The sequence below is a fragment of the Neopsephotus bourkii genome, unplaced genomic scaffold (assembly GCF_033783945.1).
Source record: "Neopsephotus bourkii isolate Nb327-2 ecotype Australia unplaced genomic scaffold, CSIRO-AGI_Nbou_v1 NB_1654, whole genome shotgun sequence".
In the NCBI taxonomy this organism is placed as follows: Eukaryota; Metazoa; Chordata; class Aves; order Psittaciformes; family Psittacidae; genus Neopsephotus; species Neopsephotus bourkii.
Window position 1 is genome coordinate 637,297 of NW_026902128.1, and position 20,820 is coordinate 658,116.

The 20,820-nt window shown below is 45.9% G+C and overlaps 2 protein-coding genes across 2 annotated transcripts in view; one reads left to right on the forward strand and one right to left on the reverse strand.

Annotated features, from left to right (window-relative positions):
- The window catches only part of SLC7A14 (solute carrier family 7 member 14), a 30,379-nt gene extending 28,618 nt beyond the window's left edge, over positions 1–1,761 (forward strand). Inside the window, exon 8 of the mRNA XM_061374785.1 lies at positions 126–1,761. Coding sequence (XP_061230769.1) covers positions 126–448 — 323 coding nt within the window. The 3' untranslated portion in view covers positions 449–1,761. The remainder of the gene's footprint in view (positions 1–125) is intronic.
- A 5,169-nt stretch (positions 1,762–6,930) lies between these two features.
- CLDN11 (claudin 11) lies at positions 6,931–17,115 on the reverse strand. The gene is made up of 3 exons (XM_061374799.1): positions 16,675–17,115; positions 13,783–13,947; positions 6,931–8,102 (listed from the first exon to the last, which is right to left on the reverse strand). The coding sequence occupies exons 1-3, from the start codon at positions 16,898–16,900 to the stop codon at positions 7,870–7,872; spliced, it is 624 nt and encodes a 207-aa protein (XP_061230783.1). The 5' UTR covers positions 16,901–17,115; the 3' UTR covers positions 6,931–7,869.
- Positions 17,116–20,820: the final 3,705 nt, after the last annotated feature.

Sequence of the window (20,820 nt, forward strand, 5' to 3'; positions counted from 1 at the left end):
GAGGCTGGTGGTGAGCTGGGCTGCATCCCCAACCCACCCCTGATGTGGGGGTCAGGTGCCATTCTGGGGCATGGTGTTTTACCAAAGCAGCTGGTGTCCAACCCTCTCCCTTTCACCCTCCACAGGTCTGCTCATATACTTTGGCTATGGGATGTGGAACAGCACGCTGGAGATCAGCGCTCGGGAGGAGGCGCTCCACCAGAGCACCTATCAGCGCTATGATGTGGATGTCGACCCCTTCTCTGTGGATGACGGCTTCTCCTATGCCACTGAGGGTGAGGGCTTCCCAGGCTGGGGTCCCTCTGAGGACAAGGGCTTCTCGTACCAGCAAATGGCAGGAGCAAAGGAAAGCCATCGGACGAGTGGCAGGTCGAAAAGCAAAGGCAGGCACAAACAGCCGTCGGAGGCTCTTATCGCCAACGATGAGTTGGACTACTCACCCGAATAGCAGGGTGGACAGCGGGGTGCCATGCTGCCCAGCCAATGAGGAAGGGTCCCCACGGTTCAACCATCCTGTCCCACTATCCCCGGGTCCTCCACCACCCCCCTTGCTCACCTCTGGTCCTTGGGACACTCTCTGCGATTGCCATTGGCCCCAAATCAACACACTTGTGGCCTGTCCTGGCTCCTTTTGGTGAGGTCTCGCTTTGGTGAATGCCAGCTGCTCCTCTGGCACTGGCTGATCTTCCAGCACCAGCCGTGCCACGGAGGCAGTGAAGTGGGAGATGTGCCAAACTGGGTGGATGTTGAGAGGTGGACACACGAGGGGACAAGTCCCTGGGAAATGTCCACCCGGTGGCTGCAGCAGTGGGATGCTTCTCTTACATTTTTGGCACTTTCTTAGCACATGTTTTTTTTTCTTTGAACCACCTAAAAGTAATAGCTGAGCCAATGGGACAGATAGGTAGGTAAGTGCAGAATGGAGATGGACAAGCCCATTTCAAGGAAGCTGCTCAGAGATGGACCCAGGGATGCTGGTCCTACATCACACAGCGTTTCCATAGCCTGTTCTCTGCAAAGTGCACACCGCAGTGTTATTCCCGAACCCAAGTCCCCCAGATACTGTCATCCAAAATTGGTCCACGTCTCAATCAAACCTTGAAGTCACAGCACAGCCAAACACCCCAAATGTGTGGCTGGGAGCCTAGTCCCATATCTGGTCACAGTGATGGCTGTGACACACTCTTGGCTCAATCCACCTTGTGTGAATGGCCAGCAAGGACCAGACGCCAATTCTCTGAGCATCACCAGGCTGAGGCTGGGTGCTGTTTCCACCGTATCGTGTCTTTTACAGAAATGACTGTGCCGTAATCCCCTTGCTGCAGTGGGCACATTTTAGCGCTCGCTCTGGCTTCAGTGCTTCAGGGGATGCACCTGTGCCCCTGCAAAGTAGCAGTGTCCATGGGTCAGCCACACCTTGGCAGGGTGGGCCACGTATGGCAAGCAGAGGGGACTTGGCCGCTGAAATCCCTGCTGCTGTCTCCACCTTGTACCATTTTCTCTGTTTCTGACCCTGTCTTGATGGATTCTGTATGAAAAAAACACTGAAACACTGCGCATTCTATAAGTGTCTGTATTTCAACTTGTAACCAAACAGAGCTGGTGGCTCGTGGTGCAGAGGTGGTCAGCACATGGATGTTTCTCATAGTTAAACCCCCCAGTACAGCTTAAGGATGGCCATGATTCCCAGAAGTGCCATCAGGTTCTCTGCCACCAGTGTCCCCACAGCACCATTGATGGTGACGGTGCTTGGTTGCAGGCACCACAACTTCACTGCTGAGTCAGCGATTGGCAGCAGCTCCAATTCTGGAACCCATCTCCAACTTAGTTTGAAACATTGCTGAACCCAGGACACACGTAAGGACCCCATCAGACAGCGACACCCACCCTCTACTCAGCTGGTGAAAGCTGCAGCCAGATCCATCTTTGGGACTCCCCTGGAACAACCCAGACCAATCCCAGTAGCCGGGGCTGCCCCTAGCATCCTAGGGGACAATTTAACATTGATGGGGCACGAGGTAGGATTTCCAGCGTGTGATGCTGAGAACCATTAACTGTTTGGTTCAGTGAATGAGGCACAGCTCCCAAAACACAGCACAGAGCTTGCCTAGCACCCTCTGTGGGCAAGCGGATTGCTGGGTGCATAGGGTGCCTGGACCCATACTCGTCCACATCACTCCTGGGGCTCAGGGGCTCAATGGAGAGGTGATTCCTGTAACTGAGGAAGTTTCCCTGCAGCTTCTGTTCCAGATGGTAACAAACTACGGTCCTTTTCCCAGCAAAGAGCATCCCATTCTGCAGATCTTAACCCAGAGTGCCCCAGGAAACCAAGGGAAGTTTGACCTCTGTGAGGGCTTCAGAATGGGGGCAAGGATTTGGCAAAAGGACTCGTAAGCTTCGCTCTGGCATCTCCTTCCATTGCCCGCCCCTACCAGACTTCTACAGTCAGAAATCATGAGTGTGTTCCACTGAAAAGCTGCTTGCAATATACGCACCACTCACGGACCAGCTTGGGAAACCTTTCCAGCAGTGCTGAGCACTTCTTGCAAAGGTCACCTCTCACTTGTGCTTAACTGCTCTTGTCCTCAATGCCTTAGAAGTACCCAAGAGAGATGGCACCTCACAGGTCTGGCTTTACCTTTTCAGGGAGAAAGATTGATGCTATTTTCCTACCAGCTCTTATACTATACTGTATCCAAGGTAGTTGTCTTTGTCCTGCTTCCACATGGTATTTAGGCATCTGCTGAACCACAAACTCATGCCCAAGTACCCTGTCGAATCGAAGTCTGTTATTCCTTTTGCAGCCTTAATCTCTTGCTACAGAGCAGTTACCAGTACCAGTGTCTGTTGTCATGGCTTCTCTGGTTACTCTGTATAATTTGATGAGGACTTGATCTCTTGCTCTTTGGTGTCTCTAAGAACCCTCCGTTGGATCCATGTATTGAGTGAAGCCCTTCAGCTACTCCTGTTCCCATTCACACATCCCCCTTCCACTTCCCAGGGAAGTGCCGGGGCAGGATATCTGCGCCTTATTCCCAGGACTGCTGGAAAACGGTGTTTGATGCAATGGCACTGTCTGATGTGGGTGGGCTGCCATCAGTCCTCACCGTGTCAGGGGTGAGAGCTGTACCCTCCTCCCGAGCCCACCACATCCCACCTAACAGAGGTGCATAAGGAGAAGGCAGCCGAGCCGCAGGCTGGGTCTAGCCTGTGCTTGCTGGCAGCTGAGCGGCCAGTGCCCAAGGAGGCTGGTTTGCAGTGGGGTCCCTGCACCCTGCTCTGGATGGCAGTGCTTGAGGGACATGCGGGTTCAGCCTCCGTTTGGGAGCTCACGTGCTTTCCCCTGTAGCAAGCATTAGGGTCTTCAATGGGGACAAGCAAGAGCTGCAAAGTCCAACACTTTCAGGTGTTTCCATCACCTCCAGGCACCGCTGGCACCAGAAGAGGTTTTGGACACTAGGAGAGGTGCAAATGCGTGTTTTGGTGTAACCCCATAACCTAGCCTTCCACATGGGTGACCTCAGATTGGTTCCCCCACCTCTGGCCCACCAGGAGGACACAGGCAGAGTGGTACCATGCTGCATGAGAGGCACACAGCCCCTCCGTGCCTGACCGCCCTCCACAGGGCATACACCAGGGAGGGCAATGCATGATACTGATGGAGCATAAATACCTCAACTCTTCCAGACCGACTCTATAAGATCTCATCCCTCCACAACTCCACTCCGCATGGTTACGACCGCTCAGTGCAAGTTGCAGCACACCGGCATCCTCCACGTGGCAGAGAAATCACGCACTGAATGACATGGGATGTTGTAAATCCAGCTTGTAAATGATCTCCACTTTGTCCTGTTCAGTCTTTCTGATGTATATCTTGCTTTTTTTGCGGGTGGTACTTTCTGGTGTAATAATTCTCTGCAGTTCTGGTATGAAATTGGTGTATTTGTTAAAAACAGTTTGTTCTATTAAAATTTTTTTGTGGTTTCCAAAAGCCCATTGGTGCATTGTACAATGGGATATTGTAGTGTGTCATGAGAAAGAAAAAAATATGCAGATATGTCATGGAGTGAGTTTTCTTTTCAAATGATTGTGTTGTTGGCAATTATACATATTATACATATATATATTGTCAAGATACTATGAAAAAAAGTCTAAATTTACCAAAATCTGTATATTTTAATAAATGCATAAAGCTTTATTGTGTGCCTTTACATCTAAAAATCAAAGAGGAAGAAAGGGACTTTTAAAGGAAGCCAGAAACAAATGTGTCTTAATATCAGTTTCCACAATAATGTAAATCTTTTAAATTAAAAACTAAACAAGGAAAGAGTAAGAAAAAACTCCCATATAAGTCCTGTTAATCCAGTCAGTACCTGGAGATTTGGTATTTTTTCAATGCTAAACTGAAGCAAGAGATGAACAAATCCTGCCTTAAGTGCTTCAGAATTTCCTCTATAGAAGATCCATTTCAGTGGCTGACTTTGGTATTTACTTGCATTGTTGTGAAAAAAATGGTTATCGGTTTATACAACAAAAGACAAGAACAAACCCCTCAAGCTGATGACCGCAGGTTGGCTATTGCAGTGTGAAGTCCTGGGCAGTGCCAGTGTCTTCCCTTCTGCTCACAGTGCTGCCGGCACCCGCCTTTCCCCAGGGTAACTGCGGTGTCACAGCACTATCACCCCCCTGCACAGGCACTAGGGCTGCAGAGAGGCAGGCATCACTCGTGTTCTCATGACTACCTTTCCCCTTCAGGGAGCTCAGAGCCACCAGTAACCCCATATGGGCTCTCTCCTGTTATTTGGGGAATGGGGAGGCTGTCAGGTGCACTCCATGTGATGGAGAGAGGGTCTACTGGAGCTGGGGAGGGCTCCACTGGGGCATCAGGTACCAACTCCTCCATGCCAGGGTGACCACCACAGCTCGCATCCACCACCCACAGCAAAAGATTTATATTTGACTCTATTTTGAGGCTTTGGGTCAGCAAACAAGCACCAAAAGCCTTCAAGAGCCAGCAGCACCTCAGCCAACCCAGCCCAGGAGAGCCCCACAGGGGAGGGGGGGTGTTTGGGGGGTGCAGAGCAGGTATTTAGCTTTGATCATCTAAAACTTAGAAAAGTTTAATGTTCTTTGTGCTTCCTCCAAACACTTCCCCTCTGTGGTGCCAGCACTAATATCCTGTCCTGTTCTTGGCTCCGTCTCCTCACACCCTACAGCTGCAGATGTCTGCTTCCCCCACAGCTGCTCCAGGGTTGTTTCACTTCAGGTTTTTTTCTTATCTTCCCTGAAATACGGCTTCTTCCTTCCTCTGAGCAGCTTGCCCAGGGTCTTTTAAACGCTGGATAAGGGATTGGCTGCCAATAACTGTGACCACAGGCAGAGCAAGCACCATCCCCTGCTGAGGGCCCCCAGACCCATGTACCTGAATGTATAAATGGGTAATCAATATGTATAAACATACAAATGCTGCCTGGTGGGGTTTATCCCCCATTGGGCCATGCATTGGTGCCTGGGCCCCACCAGCGGCACCAACGCCTTGCCGAAAAGAGATCCTCAGGCATCACAGACAGGTTTCCTGTGCTTTTCTCTCCCAGTTTGCTCCAGGGCTGTTTGCAGGCAGTGCTTCAGCAGCTTTCTGCCCTGAAGTCTCCCATGCTGCCGTCAGTCCCGGGGTTAACAGACAGAGCCACTACCCAGCCGGAGCCGCAGCAGCAGCACAATCCACAATCCCTGGGGCAGCCTGCACAAGCTGGCACGTCTGTGCGCCACCCCTTCGCCCGTGGCACCCCCACATCAATGGCAGCACTTACAGCGTCCCTCCAGCGCATACAACAACTGCCTGTGCCCTGCCTGTGATGTAATGGGCACAAGTGTCCTGCCACCGGCCCCGCGCCACTGCCTGCCTTGGGTACATTGTATAGGACAGCAGCAATGCAAAGTTCACACAACAGAGACGCGTTCAAGACTGCTCGGTATTAAAGGCAGATGCTAGGGCTGCTGCCCTCCCTTGTCCGTGCAGGCAAAGGGCCATTGAGGAGCACAGCCATCCTCCTTTTGACTCCTTTTAAATGCTCTGGCCTCAGCTTCCCACATGGAGAAGGAGAGAGGTGGAAGCTATGGTATCCTTGCCTATGGATGTGTTGCCCAGTTTGGATTCTCCAACTGAAGCAGACCTACCACCAAGGCTTGACTAGCAGCATTGTTCTCAAATTCTTCTCCATCACCCCAAACAATTTGGTAGGTCTTCTCCTCTGCTCACTCAATCCCTTCTCCTCCTACACACATCCCCCTTACCCTCACCTGAAGAACAGCTATTCCTTTTTTCCTTCTCCTGAAGCCTGGCGTACACAATTTATTTGAACTGAGTTAACATCTCCTGCAACAGATGGGATTTTGTATCAATGTAATTAAATTGCTACAGCTTCTGTTAAAGGCAGGGTTAGATCTTGACCTTACATGGTTTTAATCCGAGCGATGACCCTGGATCAGACTCTTATTTTTGTTGAAAGCACTCCCGGCAACATGACTTCTCCTCTCCAGCATGCCCAAGCAGGGCTGGGGGTACATCTCCACCACCCAAGTGGGTTTCTAGGTCTCCCCAGTATGAAGAGTACTGCAAGTCAGTACCACTGCTGTAAGCTGCTACTAGGAACATTGAAAGAATGAACAGGTAAGGCAGTAGGCAGTGGTCAGTACCATGCAGGAAGAGTAATCATATTTTAAATACTTAACAGCAAAAAAAGAACAAACCAAAAGGCCAACTTAATTCCACAGCAAAGCAGAATCTGTCACCTGAACTGCTATTAAATACACACACACACACACACACATATATATATATATATATATTCAAAATCATTGGGAAACCCCTGCCATGGAAAAGCTAACTATGGAAAAACATAGGAAAGAAGGAAAAAAAGAAGCCAGCGATTGCAGGTACTCTGTTATTTATTGTACAGTGTTTCACTGAAAGTACAAAGGCATCATCAGTATTCACCAGAATTGTATTGTAACAGGTACATTATGATGTGTGTTAAAAGGTGCTACTTTAATGGTGCAAGACAGAACACAAATTTAGAGGAAGAAACCAAAAAGAATGTAAAAATACATTTTTAGTAACTGATCTGTACAAAGGAAAAAAAGGAAAAAACCAAACCAGAGTACGGGGATTAGAGCCCCCAGAGTCATTTAAAACTATATAGAAAGGCACTGTTATCTACCGTGTAATTAGGACCATTGGGTTCCGTTTCCTTCATACTGATGACCGTGGGGGTTGGGGGAAAACTGTTACTAAAATGACCAAACTCATACAAAAGTATTTACAGAGAAAGGCAGAAAAATCCCCCTACTCTTGTTCCAAAAGAGAAACATTTTCGCGGTTGGAGAGTACAGCCTTCCTCCCTCTCACCCAAACCGTGCCAAAGCAGTGACCTTGAACAGGGGAAAGCAAATACTGACATGGTGGGAGAAACTCCCAGAGTCCTTCTAACAATGGGAAAGTGTCTCTCTCATTTCTGTTTTATTGCTTTAAACTCTCCTTTTATCAGGGGAGCTGGAAAACAAAATAAAAGCCATAACACCCCCAAGACAACCCCAAACCATCTGAGTCTTCCTGGCTGCGAGAAGATGGGGCAGGAGGTGAGGACAAAATGGGGAGGACCAAGAGGTAGGGCTGGCTGCAGATTTCTTTCTAGAGAAGGGGGGAACAGATGGGGAGAATAATGCTTCAAACTACCAGACATTTGTGCTGCTTTTCTAAATCTTCCCCTGGGAGCCTGACAGCGGCGTGTGTCAGTAGAAGCAGACCCAGGGCACACCAACCCATCAGCCAAAGCATCCGACAGCAGCCATGGGACATCCCCAGGATGCTTACACGTGTGCGCTCTTTGCATGGGTAGGGGAGCTGGATCCCGAGGCATAGTAGAAGCGGTTTTCACCAAACGTCTGGGCATCTCCTGAGCAGCAGACAATGACGCAGCCACCAAAGAGGCATAGAGCAGAGCCGATCCAGCCTGTATACAGGGAGTAGCCAAAGCTCATAATGGTGGTCTCACGGTGGGCACACACGGGAAACCAGATCGTCGCAACAACACCACACATGGCTGGGGAGAGAGGGAAAGGAAAGGTAATGCCATGAAGTAACCCCACCATGGGGACATAAAGCATGCCAACAGGTAAGGAAGGCTCTGCAGGACAAGGGACGGAGTGGAAGCCCATCCCTCCTCTCTTCCAGTCCCATGGTGGAACTCAGGAGCATCAGCATCAGGACCTGGTCCAAGAGATCCCTGAGCAGGAGGCAAGGTAGGAGTCTGGTCAGAGAGAGGATAGATCAAGTGAGAACAGTCATCTCTCTCACACACCAGCAAACAACAAATGAAAACAACTGCTGCTTGACACAGTCTGATATATATATTACAAGGGAAACAGATTTGTTTCCTAAAAATATCTTTAAAGGGAAGAATGAAAGTCATCCCTGAAAACGATGCTCTGAAGAGCTGCAGAATTAGGAATAGATCAGATGTGAAGCAAGATCACAAAAGCTGTATGCATCAGTGAGTAAAATCAGTGGCTCAGAGTCAACTGGTTTAAATCACTGTTTCTGCATGAGCTCCCATACTATGTCCTCAGCCCATGTCAATCAGCATCACTGCACTTGCTCTACCGGATGGTCATATAAACATCAACAAAATATCCCAGAACTTAGCTAGGCAGAGCAGGGTTTATAAAATACAAGTAGAAGATGGGGAGGGACAAAATAAGCATCCAGTATTGTTGCGTGTTTTGTATGGAGAAAGAAATGTCTTACAACTCTGGAAAGCAGACTCCACTTCCCTATGGAAAATTTCTCTATACCAAGCAATTGGGACAAACCCAGCAAGGCTATCCAGAGCCCTACTGAACGGAATAGAAATAGGACCTGAAGGGAAAATGGTGTTCTACCTGCAGTCAACAGCAGGTCAAAAGGTGAGTGCAGACTTCAAATTCTGCTTGAAATTCCACAGTTTTTTTCCATGAAAAGCAGGAAGGCTGCCTCGGTGGTGCTGTGAGGACTGCTAGGCAGGTGACATGTGAAAAAGAAACCCTTAGGACAGTAAAAGCAGGTTCAAATTCAGCCCTTTGCAGGCAGCCAGGCTAGGAACAGCAGTGTTTCAGTGTGTGGCGCACACACAGTTTGCTCCAAGCAGAGAGAAAACACATGCCCTGCTTTGTGCTATACAAGGTCACACTCGCTACCCTCATCACGAGTCCTACCTCCATCCTGCAAAGTCCCCACATGTACTGAGGGCAACAGGAGCTGATGGTGTTAATCACCCCACAGAAGCAGGTCCTAAAACAATACTCCTTTATGGCCTGCACATCCGAGAAGAATTAATCTGTCAATATTTACTTGCCTCTGGGACATGCTGCGCAGGCCTCCATCCTTGTGGCTATCAGAGAATCAGAGCAAAACAATAACAGGACTATGGCAGTGTTACAGATTTCCACCGACCGCGTTAAAAGGTATCTGGAGGCAGTGTCAAAAAGTTAAGGTTGCAAGAGAGGAAAAAAAAGGGATGAGATTAAAACTAAAAATTGTTTAGTTAAAGCAGAGAACAAACCAGAGCTGCTGGCAGGTACAGCAGAAAACCCATCCCCAATAGCTGCAGTTATTGTGAGAGAAAATATTTTCCTATGGAAAAGAGAAGAACATTTGAAGGATGCTAATAAAGCCAGTAATAATTTGGGATCTCCTCAAAGTAGGGGCCCCGCAGCTTTGGAAGGCATCGTTGGAGAAGGCAGGGAGGAGACAACAGCATTTCCCCTGTGTGTGGATCAGTTCTGCAAACTGTTCATGAGCATCAAACAACTTAAACAAAAATGTATCAGTTGGGAAGCCACAGAGCATTCTCATGGGCTCCAGAAAAAGAGCTTCTTTGTTGCCCAGAAAAACACAATCATCTTTTCTTTTTCTGTCAGCAGTAAATACATATATATTTATATTTACATCCACAGACTATAAGAGCCTTATCTATCCAGACTCTCCCCCACAACACAGGACCGAAGAAAACACACTGGAGCGCAAGGAGCTCTCAGGGATACTAACACAATGGCATCTCTTATGCCTGTGACTCAGCTACATGTAAACCACCTTATTTTAATGCTGACAACACTAGAAAGCTGTGAAACACAAGCCAAGGACTTTGCATGGGTTAGTTTGACCTCTGTCTTTGGAGGCTACCAGCCGCTGTCAGTCACCAGTGACCCCACTGCTCAGCAAGAGGAAAGCCCTGAAATAGGACCAGATTTCATCGCTTTGCATGGGTTAGATTGGGTGGGAAATTGTCCAAGAAGATGTGAAAAGCACAGTCTGCAATTGCAATAGTTCTTGGTGAACTCAAATTTTGGTCTAGCTTTATCACCGGGGAAGGCTGAAAAAAAGGTTGATTCACCAGGAAACCCAAAGGGATTAGAAAAGGCATTTTAGGGCAAGTTTCAAACTCTAAAATAGCTGCCTACATGGAAAAGGTGTTAGACTAGAAATTATTCCCCCTTCTCTTTTGTGCTAATGCCGAGACACCCTTTACCTCTCTCTAACTAAGAATGTCATCAGGTAGTAGAGCTGCTGTAGTCAATATACTCTAGCAGAAGAGTAAGAGAAGGTCTGCAAACAGAAGGAATATTTTCTATTAGACAGAAAAGGTTAGTTGGAAAACCAGGCACGGTTTGGGGCACACATATACTGTAAAGCTTGCCTACTTTATGCAGCTAGAGAAGGCAATCCTGTAAAAGCCATTGCTTCTACCTGTAAAAGTCATTTCAGTAACACATGGTATGGTTAACCTTGCTTCATCAGATCACTGTGAATCCACAGGGATACATCTCAGGCTTCTGGCATTTCTAAGTCCTTTTGACCATGGACTTGCGGTAGCTCAATCCGTTGATCTGAAACTTTTAATGTTCCACATTACAAGCATATTAGAATCAGAAGGAAGCACACACACACAAAAGCACAGAAAGTGCTTGGGGAGGTGGGGGAAATAGAACAGGATTACTCTAACACAGTGGACAGTGAGGCCTTGCCAAATTCCTTAACAGTAAGTAAAAGGCTTTCTGCCGAAGAATACTTTTCTTTCACAGCTACATTTAATTATTCTGAGTTGCTGACTCAAAGTCACACTGATTTCTCTTTCAAAGCATTTGGTTGAAATAATAGATATCCATGACATTTTTCCTTATGTTCAAAGCATTTTTTTTTTATCTTTATGGTTTTACAAGGAAATCTCATGCAGTGTCCAGAAAACCTTATAAATGTCCTTTATTTAGTTTACGATAGCTAATATGGTTCTTTGCAGCAGTAATTCCCAATAACTAACATATCTTTAATCTGTGTTTTCCAGTGTCTCGAGTCCTTCACCTCCATTAGGAAAGTGCCTGCTTGGTTACCAGCAAGGGGTCCTCCCAGATTAGTATCAACAACACAGGATGGGCCAGGGTTTTTCCACCAACACTAGTATATGAAATGTTTTCATACCAGCTCAGAGCAAACCTCTGCTCATGCTTGTTTTCGGCAATAGATCAGTTCTCTCGGACAGATACGATCAAGCAAAGACACAAATACATCAGCAGGCAGGATAGGAGGGTCTGCACACAGGTTGCTCTCTGCAGCCTGCTGTTATCAGTGGACAGAAATATCAGTGGAATATCTGAGACCATTGTTTTCCTGGCTAGTTTTCAACTTTTTTCCTTTTCTTTTTCTTTTTTTTTTTTTTGGCTCCATGTTGTGTTTCAATCCCTGTTTTCCTTTATAATACGTTTCAATGATAGACCATCACCCCTCCCCTAAGCAATCAGTTAAGTTGGCCACGGGGTCAGCTCCCCTGATCATGTCTCCTCTCCCCGTTTCTGCTGTGTTCCTTAGTGTTTAGGGGTTTGTTTTCATTTAAGTAGAGCTCTGGGAGCTGGTCTCCACTGAGAGGAAAAGGCTGGACCCCATGAAGATGGGGAAAACCAGTGGCCAGAGGGTAAATAAGAGTAACCCAGGGTGTATTACTTCAAGAATATAATGAATTTTAAGTCAGTATTATGTCTTTTGAAGCCTGATTCATGCTTATTAGATGCTCTGGAATGGTAGCACCTCATTTTGCAACTAACAGATCATTAATCAGCTTAAATAATGTCAAAGTCCTAAGCTCTGTACATTATTCTTCAAAGGGGCTGTCTTGATCAGCCTGGAAAAATCTGGGGGTTGTAAAAACAAATGTGGGTTGGTTTGGGTTTTTTAAGAGAAAAGGAAAATAAAACCAGAAAAAAACCCCAAACCTACACACACACAAGAACACCCTCCCCATCCCCATCCACATGCCTCCCCCCCCCCAAAAAAAGCCCTTAAGAGCAAAAGGAGCTTATTTATTCTTCATTTGTAGACTGCCAGAAAAGCATTACTGCAATTGTGACTAAAGCACTGTGACCGGACTGCTGTTCCCAGCCCAGATCTCTCAGGACATCAGGAACATGAGCAAATCACTTCACCTCTAGATGCTTTAAAATTCACAGGGGCAAAAATCAGTAAGAAGTCCAAATCCAACCCAAAGAGCATTCATCTGCCAATGTCTCTGTAAGCACACATTTTCTTTCCCCACAGAATCTACCCAGTAGCAGAGCAGACTCCTCCAGCACTAAAATTTCAAGCACAGACAGAAAAAAAACGCACTTTTTCTTCCACTTTGCCAAGCCCAGATATGTGATTTAAGGCTTTGGGACAGGGATAGTTACATTCCAACAGCGCTTTAACATGGCTGTTCATGATCAGGACATCAGGCCCTAGAAAGCTGCTTTTAGGATTTCCAGTTGTGGCAACGTGCCCTTATACCCCACTGGCATTGAAAGGGCCCCTTGATCTCAGCCCCTCAGATTTCAGATGTACTGACTCGTACTATTTCTCACCAGGATGCCAGACAAGGGACTGCTTGCAAGGAAGGAGCATCCAGAGGAGAGCCCCTCTGAACAAGCAGCTACATCCAGTGCCCACTTGAAGGAAAATAAGGAGGAGAAGAAGAAAGAAGATGGGCATGATGTCAGTGCTGGCCGCCAGCGACCAGCAGAGCCACACAAAGAGGCCACTTTCCCTCACCCCTCCTCCTCTGCCACACAGACGGGTAAAAACAAGGCACCGCAGCCTGTTGCTGAGATGACGAGGCTTCAAGAACATGCAGGTGTTGCACTGGGGACAATGAGCTCCACAGTCTGTGCTGCTCAAAACAAGCTCCTCCACAAGCATTATTGACGGGAAGAAATTCCCAGGGGAACTTGGAGGCCAAGAGCAAGGCTGGCCAGAGGGGGGTTGGAAGGCAAGGGGACATGTCATCCCTCTTCCCGGGTCCGTGCCACCTCCTTGCTCCCTCCTCTGCTGTTTCCACTTTGACCTGGCTGCATCTGTAATGCCCGGGGAATTCAGAGGTTATCCATTCCCTGTAAGCAGGTTGGAAGTTTAGACCCTTTCCAAATGTAACATGGCTTCCACAGCAAACCAGCAAAATCAGTGCCTGTGGCCCTGCCTGAGGACTCCACAAGACAATACACAGTAGGGATTCACAGCCCTCCCCTGCTTCACACCCTGTCTTTGTCCTCCCATTCCTGTTCATGCCTTTTGTTCTTGCTACAGATTGCAGTGTTGCTGGAGAGCTCCAGGATCAGCCCAGCCTTGACAACCATCCTTTAAGGTGAACATGCTCAACCAGCTTGCACTGCGCCCTCCTGGGGCAGAGGAAAACCTCCTGCCCTCCACACGCAGAGGCACCTTACCCAAGAGGATGATGAGGATCCCTCCCAGCTGGGACCGCCGGTACTTGGCAGCTCCAGGCTCATGGCCCATCCGGATGCAGGGCAAAACTGTTATCAGCAAGAAGATTGCGGGAAGACCCAGGACAGAGGCAGCGATCATCAGTGCTCGACAGGCTTGGACATACCCTGTTGACAAAGCAAGGAAAGAGGATATTGATCATTTGGCACAAGAGAAGGAGACCTCTGGAGGAAGGCTCCTATTTGATTAGCTCCCAAGACTTGCATTGAGTATGGGGAACAGGTTCAATCCTTCACGTAAACATTAAGTCTTCTCTAGGCATAGGCAGTGACACTGCAGTACAGTGGGTAGTGCATGAACATGGGATGTGCAGGATCAAAATTTTCCAATGAACAAATAGCACTGCCTGAAAAACAGAAGCTCTCCCAGCAAGACACTGAGAAATCATGGAGTTGGAATATATATGAAGGGAAAGCAGGAGAAACAGCTAAGATGGGGATCTCCTGTATCTTTTCACAGAGAGAGCTTTGATTAAATAACAGGAATCTAGATTTCAAGAGCAGCTTGCTGTGAGCAGAGGAGGACCACAGTCATCCAGAGGAGAGCTGAATAGTTACAGACTAATCACAGAAACTATCAGGTCCATGAGATACGACCAGTAGCTGCCCTGAGAAGTTGAGGACTGCTGACCTGGGAGGAGGAGGGACACTCACCACGTCCCAGTGCTGCACCTCAGGAGTCCAGCCTGGCAGCAGGGTTTCAGAGGAGACCTGTGGCTGGAGCCAACCACTGGCACAGCTCTTCCTTAGAGAGAAGAAACGACTGCACTTTGCAGAGCTGCTTGGGTTGCCATAACCAAGGGCCACATTATTCCTCTGGGTCCCTACGGACATCACAGGATCCCCTGGCATTCCATCAGTTACTGCCTCTCTCCTGCCTGTGGCTGAGCAGCAGTAGCAGCCTGTCACAAGGCAGCAAGGAGCTACAAGACCCAGGGGCTGTGGTCATGATGCACAGGGTCATGATGTCTCTACCACTCGGTGAGGGTCTATGTATAATAATGTCTCGTTTAAGAAACTTTTTTTTATATAAATGTATATAAAAAATATGTATATATATAATTTATAGATACTATATAACTTTTATATATAAATAAATAAGAACAGGTCATTACTTGCGTTCAAAGAAAAAGGGCAAGTGTCAGATTTGCTCCAGTGCCTGGTGAGCCTCCACCAGCTCTCAGGACAGCCTCGGCAAAGAGAGTATGCTGGCTCTGTTTCTCTTCTCACTAACAAAATGAAGCTGCCACATGCACACATGGAGTTTTGTGGTGCCTCAAACAATACCAGTGAAGAGGGGCCTCAGCAAGTCCCACTGACATACAGGTAAGGCACCAGGAGTGAGGATTTTACTGTTCCTGTAAATACAGACTCTGTGTATACTGAATATTTGCTTGACTTTTGACAGCGGAATCTTAACAAAAGAAGTTACCTGAGGAGTTCAGGGCAAAAAGAACGAGACCTCAAACGAAGGAGGTGGCTGTGCCCAGTATGGTTCCTGTGCAATCAACCCCCATTAGGAGAATACAAACATCCATTTTAAAAGCTTGACTCAGGCAGTGAAAGACTAAATACATTTCAGCTATCAGGCACACCAGGATAAATCTCCCTTTCATGGAAAGCTGTGGGTATCAAATAGGTTAGAAGCACAAGCATTTGTCTTGTGATTTGTTTCTGCTGGAGAGATTTGTTTCTGCTGCTGAAAGACCTGTTTACTTATTCATTAAATTTCATTCAACTGTTTCTTCAGGGCAAGCTTTTTCTCTTTTTCCTCTGCTGGATCATACTGAGCAACAGTAGCAACAAGGAAGGCAAACCTAGTAAAATAAAACTATACACACACAGAGAAAGGGAGAACAGGAGCTAGTCTGAGACACTCAATATGGCTAAGCACTGTATGACACAGAGTAGGCTCTGTAACAGAAAAATTCAGGATTAATCTTTCTAATCTCTTATGAAATTATTTTCACAGCAGTTTAAACAAATAAACAAGGAAACATTAAAGAAGACAACAAGGAATGGTTATTTCTACCCTGTCAGCTTTGGAAGAGCCATCTCTGATGTGCTAGAGGAGGTGCAATCTAAAACACATCAGAATGAAGAAGCACTGCAGAGTTAACTGATTGCAACAGGTGAGATCACTAACTAAACTTACAGGGACAAGACTTTGGCATGCTTAATTAGCTCAAAGATGCCTTCATACTGATTAAACACCTTGCTTGATTTTTGCTTTGCAGTAAATTAAATGGAAATTACTATATAATTAGAAAAGATCAAGAAAAGCTGAAGAGTTACATCTGTTTGCCATGTAAAAGTAATGCCTTGCTTTAGAACATGTGTGAAGCACAAGACCATCAAGACTAATGACGATGTTCCAAAAGATTAAAAGCCATAGCAGCATTAATAATACATGCTGAAAGATTCATTATACTCAAAATCACTTTAAGGAATAGAACCTTCACATTTGAAATCATCTAAAAGCAAAACCTGAAATACTCCATTATACCTCAATATACTATGTACGTTTTGCAATGCAATCTATAGCCACAAGATGTGAAAAGGCAAGCGCCTAAGAGCAACCATTAAACTTCAGCTGGACCTTAACAGCCACAGATAACTCATGATACACGGTACCATTAAAACTAAGTATTAATTTAAGGAAATCATATTAAAAGCTATTTTTCACATCCCTTAGTGTATTTTATGAACCATCTCCTGCGCTGCTGAAGTTGAAGGAGCTTCGCCATCAATTCCTCCAGCAGCAGGATCTGTGCTGCTCAGAGCAAGGCTTTGCTCCTCACCTCTGGGAGACAAGGGGAGATCGGGCACACGTACCTGGCAATATGAGGATGTCCACAAGGGGCTTGCAGTGATAGAGACCTGTCGCCATGACACAGTCTGCCCACAGCCCCTTGGACCCCAGCTCATCCATTTTCCTGCAGGTGGTGATGGTGTAGCCGCAAGTCACCACCCAGTCATTGGTGGCCGTTGCCACAACCACCCCGATCCACCCTATGAAACTGCAGACAAATCCGGCCAGGTGCAGGCAGGTGGCCACCATGTCGATCCCTTGCTGGGGCAAGCTGGACAGCAGAGCACCCGCAGGGGCTCAGCACAGCTGGCTGGCAAGCGTCCTACTGTGGTTCCGGTCTGCTGGGACTTGCTGTGAGCTGGAGGGATGGGGGTCTGGTAGGATGAGGTCTCTGATCTGCTGCAGGCACTCACTGCCTCTGCCCAGCTCTGTCCCTGGGAGGGGTTAGAGCTGCCTCCAACCCTATAACACATGGGAGGAGCCAGTGGGGAGCCCCAACTTCTGCCAGTTAATCAAGAGAGTCAGAGGGGAAGGAGGGTGTGGAGAGGAGGAGATGCAGAATTACACCCACCCATGCTTGAAAAACAAACCAGGCTGCTTTATTCAAATGCAAACAGCCCGAGTATTCAAAATACAGCATTGAGGGACTAAAAATACGGCAGCATTTTTGAGTTGAAGACAAATGATCACACTGGTACATCTTTATGGAAAAATATAGGGCAAGAAATACCGTGGACAAAGTTACTCAAAAGGTGGAATTGATAATCTCATCAAAGCCATCAGCACGGCTGCAGTAAAAGGATAAAACCACTCTTGAGTCTTTCCTGATGTTTTCAGTAACTGCAAAAACACAAGACCCATCAGTGTACTCTCTGCTTCTGCCTGGGGTTTTAGAAGTATTAATTAACACTCATGGACTCTCAAATATGTGTTTAACAGCACCTATTTCCACTTTTGAATGCTAAAATTAGAATGAGATGCTTTTTACTTGGATTCATTATAGGTGTGAATTTTAGTCTACCTGACAGAACGGGGAACAGCTACTTCAAAATGTCAAAAGAGAAACTTCACAGCCTGCTCTGCATCAGGAGAAATAGGCAGGCAGGGTATTTTCCTGTCTTTACTTTGTACTTTCACAGACACATATATATATATGTTAGTGTGTGCCAACACATCCCTAGTCGCTGCTGTCCTCCAGTGCTTCTGACTGTGCTTCTGACTCTGTGAAGGGAACCTCGGATCTATGCAGATGAAACATGCCTGGAGAGACCACTAGTGGAGAGCTGTCCCCACTGCACAGACGAAGGGCTAAACCGGGCAAGAAAATGAGAGAACAATGAATTTGGTTCATTCCTAGAGCTGCTGGTGAAAGAGAAATAATGGAAGCAACACGCTAAGATATTTTTATTATGATTGGTTTTTACTCTGAGTGCTGGGAAAGAAAACTATCTTGCTCTTCATCCAACTGTGTTTTATCCCACTCTTTAGCAAATAAAGTGAAAAGCATCACCAGGATCATCCTGAGCTCCATCACATATTCCTTCTATTCAAAATTCAAGGACATAAGGCCACAGTTTTGTTTCGTCAAAGCTTTGTCTGAACGCTGGAGTTACAACATAAATAGCTGAAAATTACCTTTGGAGAGTAGCTTTTGTAACAAATAGAAATTTGTTATTTTTGTTTTATATTGTGGGCTACTTCTTACCTGGCTTATGGTATTTTTGAGAGGCCTTGCTGCCAGCTGGCCTTTCATTGACTTTCCCAATGTGATTCCATCTTTCTACGAAGCTTATTCTTCCACTGCACGCACTTCAGGTGAAGCCTGCCGCTCCTTACATTCAACCACCGTTTTCATGCTGTCAAGGGTTTGATTCTAGATCGATTGAATCTCCCCACACAACATTCCTGCTTACTTGCTCTTCAAGAGATACACTAGTATATTGTAAGGACACTACACACAAACAGACACATTCCTGCCTCTCTCCTTTGCTGATATAGCTCGCATTTTTTCAAGTCCAGAACTTTATACACCTAACTTCAAATGAGAATACTTAACCACTTTGGGATGAGCAATACCAACCTCTGTTGTCTAAAAGGACTGCCTCCACACAGTCCTTTGAAGTTAAAACCCATGCATATTCTCTGAAATCACACTAATACTTAGTATGAACATACTTCAAAGCATTTTGGGTTTCTTCAAAGTACCAGAAAATTTCGCAACATCTTGATACCCCATTTCACTCCAAAGCTGAGATTAGAAGCATTTTACATGGTGATTGTGCCAGCACATCTTAATGCACAAAAAAAAAAAGACTTGTAAATACTGAGAGATACTAATGTGCAAGCCATGGGCACATCCTACCATAATTCAAACCCCTACAGTTATGGTTTTATTAACTACAAAAGTTTTTAACACTGCCATGTTTTCCCTCACAAATGTATTTTATTTGCCAGAGTGTGCAGCAGCTCAACAGGCAAGAAGTAAATTTTACACGTTAGTAGCTAGAGTAACTCAACAGGACTCAACCTGGTGCCCAGTCTGAAATACTTCATTAACGTGGCTAGAGACAGGAAACATGTACTATTTTGTCACTGTTATAAATACCACTGATATTTAAGTGAATAGAAGTATGCTACAAGTGAACAACGACTCACAAGATCAATAAAATAAGAAGCAAAGAATGACTTCCCAGCTATATGCTAAATAAACTGATACGCTTAGGGAAATACCCTTAAAACTTGCCATTTTTAAAGCTATTCATTTCGGCAAGTGTGAACAGCTTAAATATCAATCTTTCTACCCTGTCACTCCAACAGATTTCCCTTGATCAGCAGCATTGTTTTCTCTGACAAATAATACGCACTTCAATTAGTCATTCTTACACAAGTTATCAACACCCTACGGCTTTTTCTCATACAAAATGACTCACCTTGAACTTGCTTTTTGCAGGTTTTTCACCCTGTTAGCTTCCCCCTCATTTGAAAATACAGCAGGATAAAAATCCAGCCCGGGATGCTGAAGTCAACAGGTTTAAGTGATACAGCTAGTTATTAATTTTCTTCCATACTAAGGGCTGAGGTCATCAAAATATTGTAAAATTCATCTTCAGCGTGGCTCATTCCACTCATTTCTCTCTTCAGCTGTAAAACACAGGCCAGTACATAGTAGCATTAAGGGTTTTCAATAATCTGAAACATAATCAGGATTTCCCACATGCAAGAGCAGTACCTTGAAACAAGGACAAAGCGGTTTTGCTCTGATTTGAGAAGGAAAAAAATCTCGTGTATGTGACCACACTTGCGTACCTGTCAGGAAAAACCTCTCGGTATGAATAAAATAACATAGAAAATCTCCAAAATATTAGTTGTAGTAAAGGCTGTAATTTTTACTACAATGTGTGTGTGTGTGGGGGGGGGGTTAAGTAACCAATATAGTTTGCTGTTATAAGTGGTGGAAGCTTAACCTAAATGGAAGTCCCATTCACACGCACCTTATAGGAACAACTCCCACTTTCCTCCTGGCTGCCTCTTCTATTCTCAATTTTCTGCTATTTAGGCTCCCTGATGATACACAGAAATATTAAGCAATGTAATCATAATTCACAAAAACTAAGAACTTCTGAGAGTCACTGTTGGGCACGTTTTTTACCAGGGGTATTTCTTCAGCCAATTCAGTAGAATTCTCATTTCTGATTTTTAACTTTGCATAGTCTCAGCATTTTATCTGAGTAATGTGTGATTTTTTTTATCTATCTTGTTCATTACTAAGCTATTAAAGGTGTGAATAACTCAAACATAGCTGGAATTTCCAAGTAGCAACAAAAGCTGCGCACCAGAGAACAACCCAAATATGCAAGTGGTTGTACTTAACGTGTATACACGCCAAATTTATGTCAAGATACAGAGAAATCTTACTGTCAATAATCTCTTCATGGAGTCGTAAGAGCTTTAGAAGTCTTCAATGGACTCATGAGGAGGGCAGGCCATCGTCTTGTCAATTTTGCTAAATATGCCCTTTAGAAAACCGGGACCTGCTGGCAGGCCGTGGGAGCTCTGCAAACAAGTCAGTGTAATTGGGGTTTAATTTACTGTGCCCAGAGCAAGGAAGAGTCAGTCTGTGTTGTTAAACTCCTTCCAAGAAGTCAAGTTTAGAAGTCAGTGTTTGAAAA

What these genes read in the sequence shown, in the direction of transcription:
- CLDN11 (XM_061374799.1), bottom strand. Translation starts at nt 16,900, where the DNA reads ATGGTGGCCACCTGCCTGCACCTGGCCGGATTTGTCTGCAGTTTCATA. An exon ending in GGACATCCTCATATTGCCAG is followed by an intron (nt 13,948 to 16,674) that starts GTACGTGTGCCC and finishes CTTTGTCAACAG; the next exon opens with GGTATGTCCAAGCCTGTCGA. An exon ending in GATCCTCATCATCCTCTTGG is followed by an intron (nt 8,103 to 13,782) that starts GTAAGGTGCCTC and finishes CTCTCTCCCCAG; the next exon opens with CCATGTGTGGTGTTGTTGCG.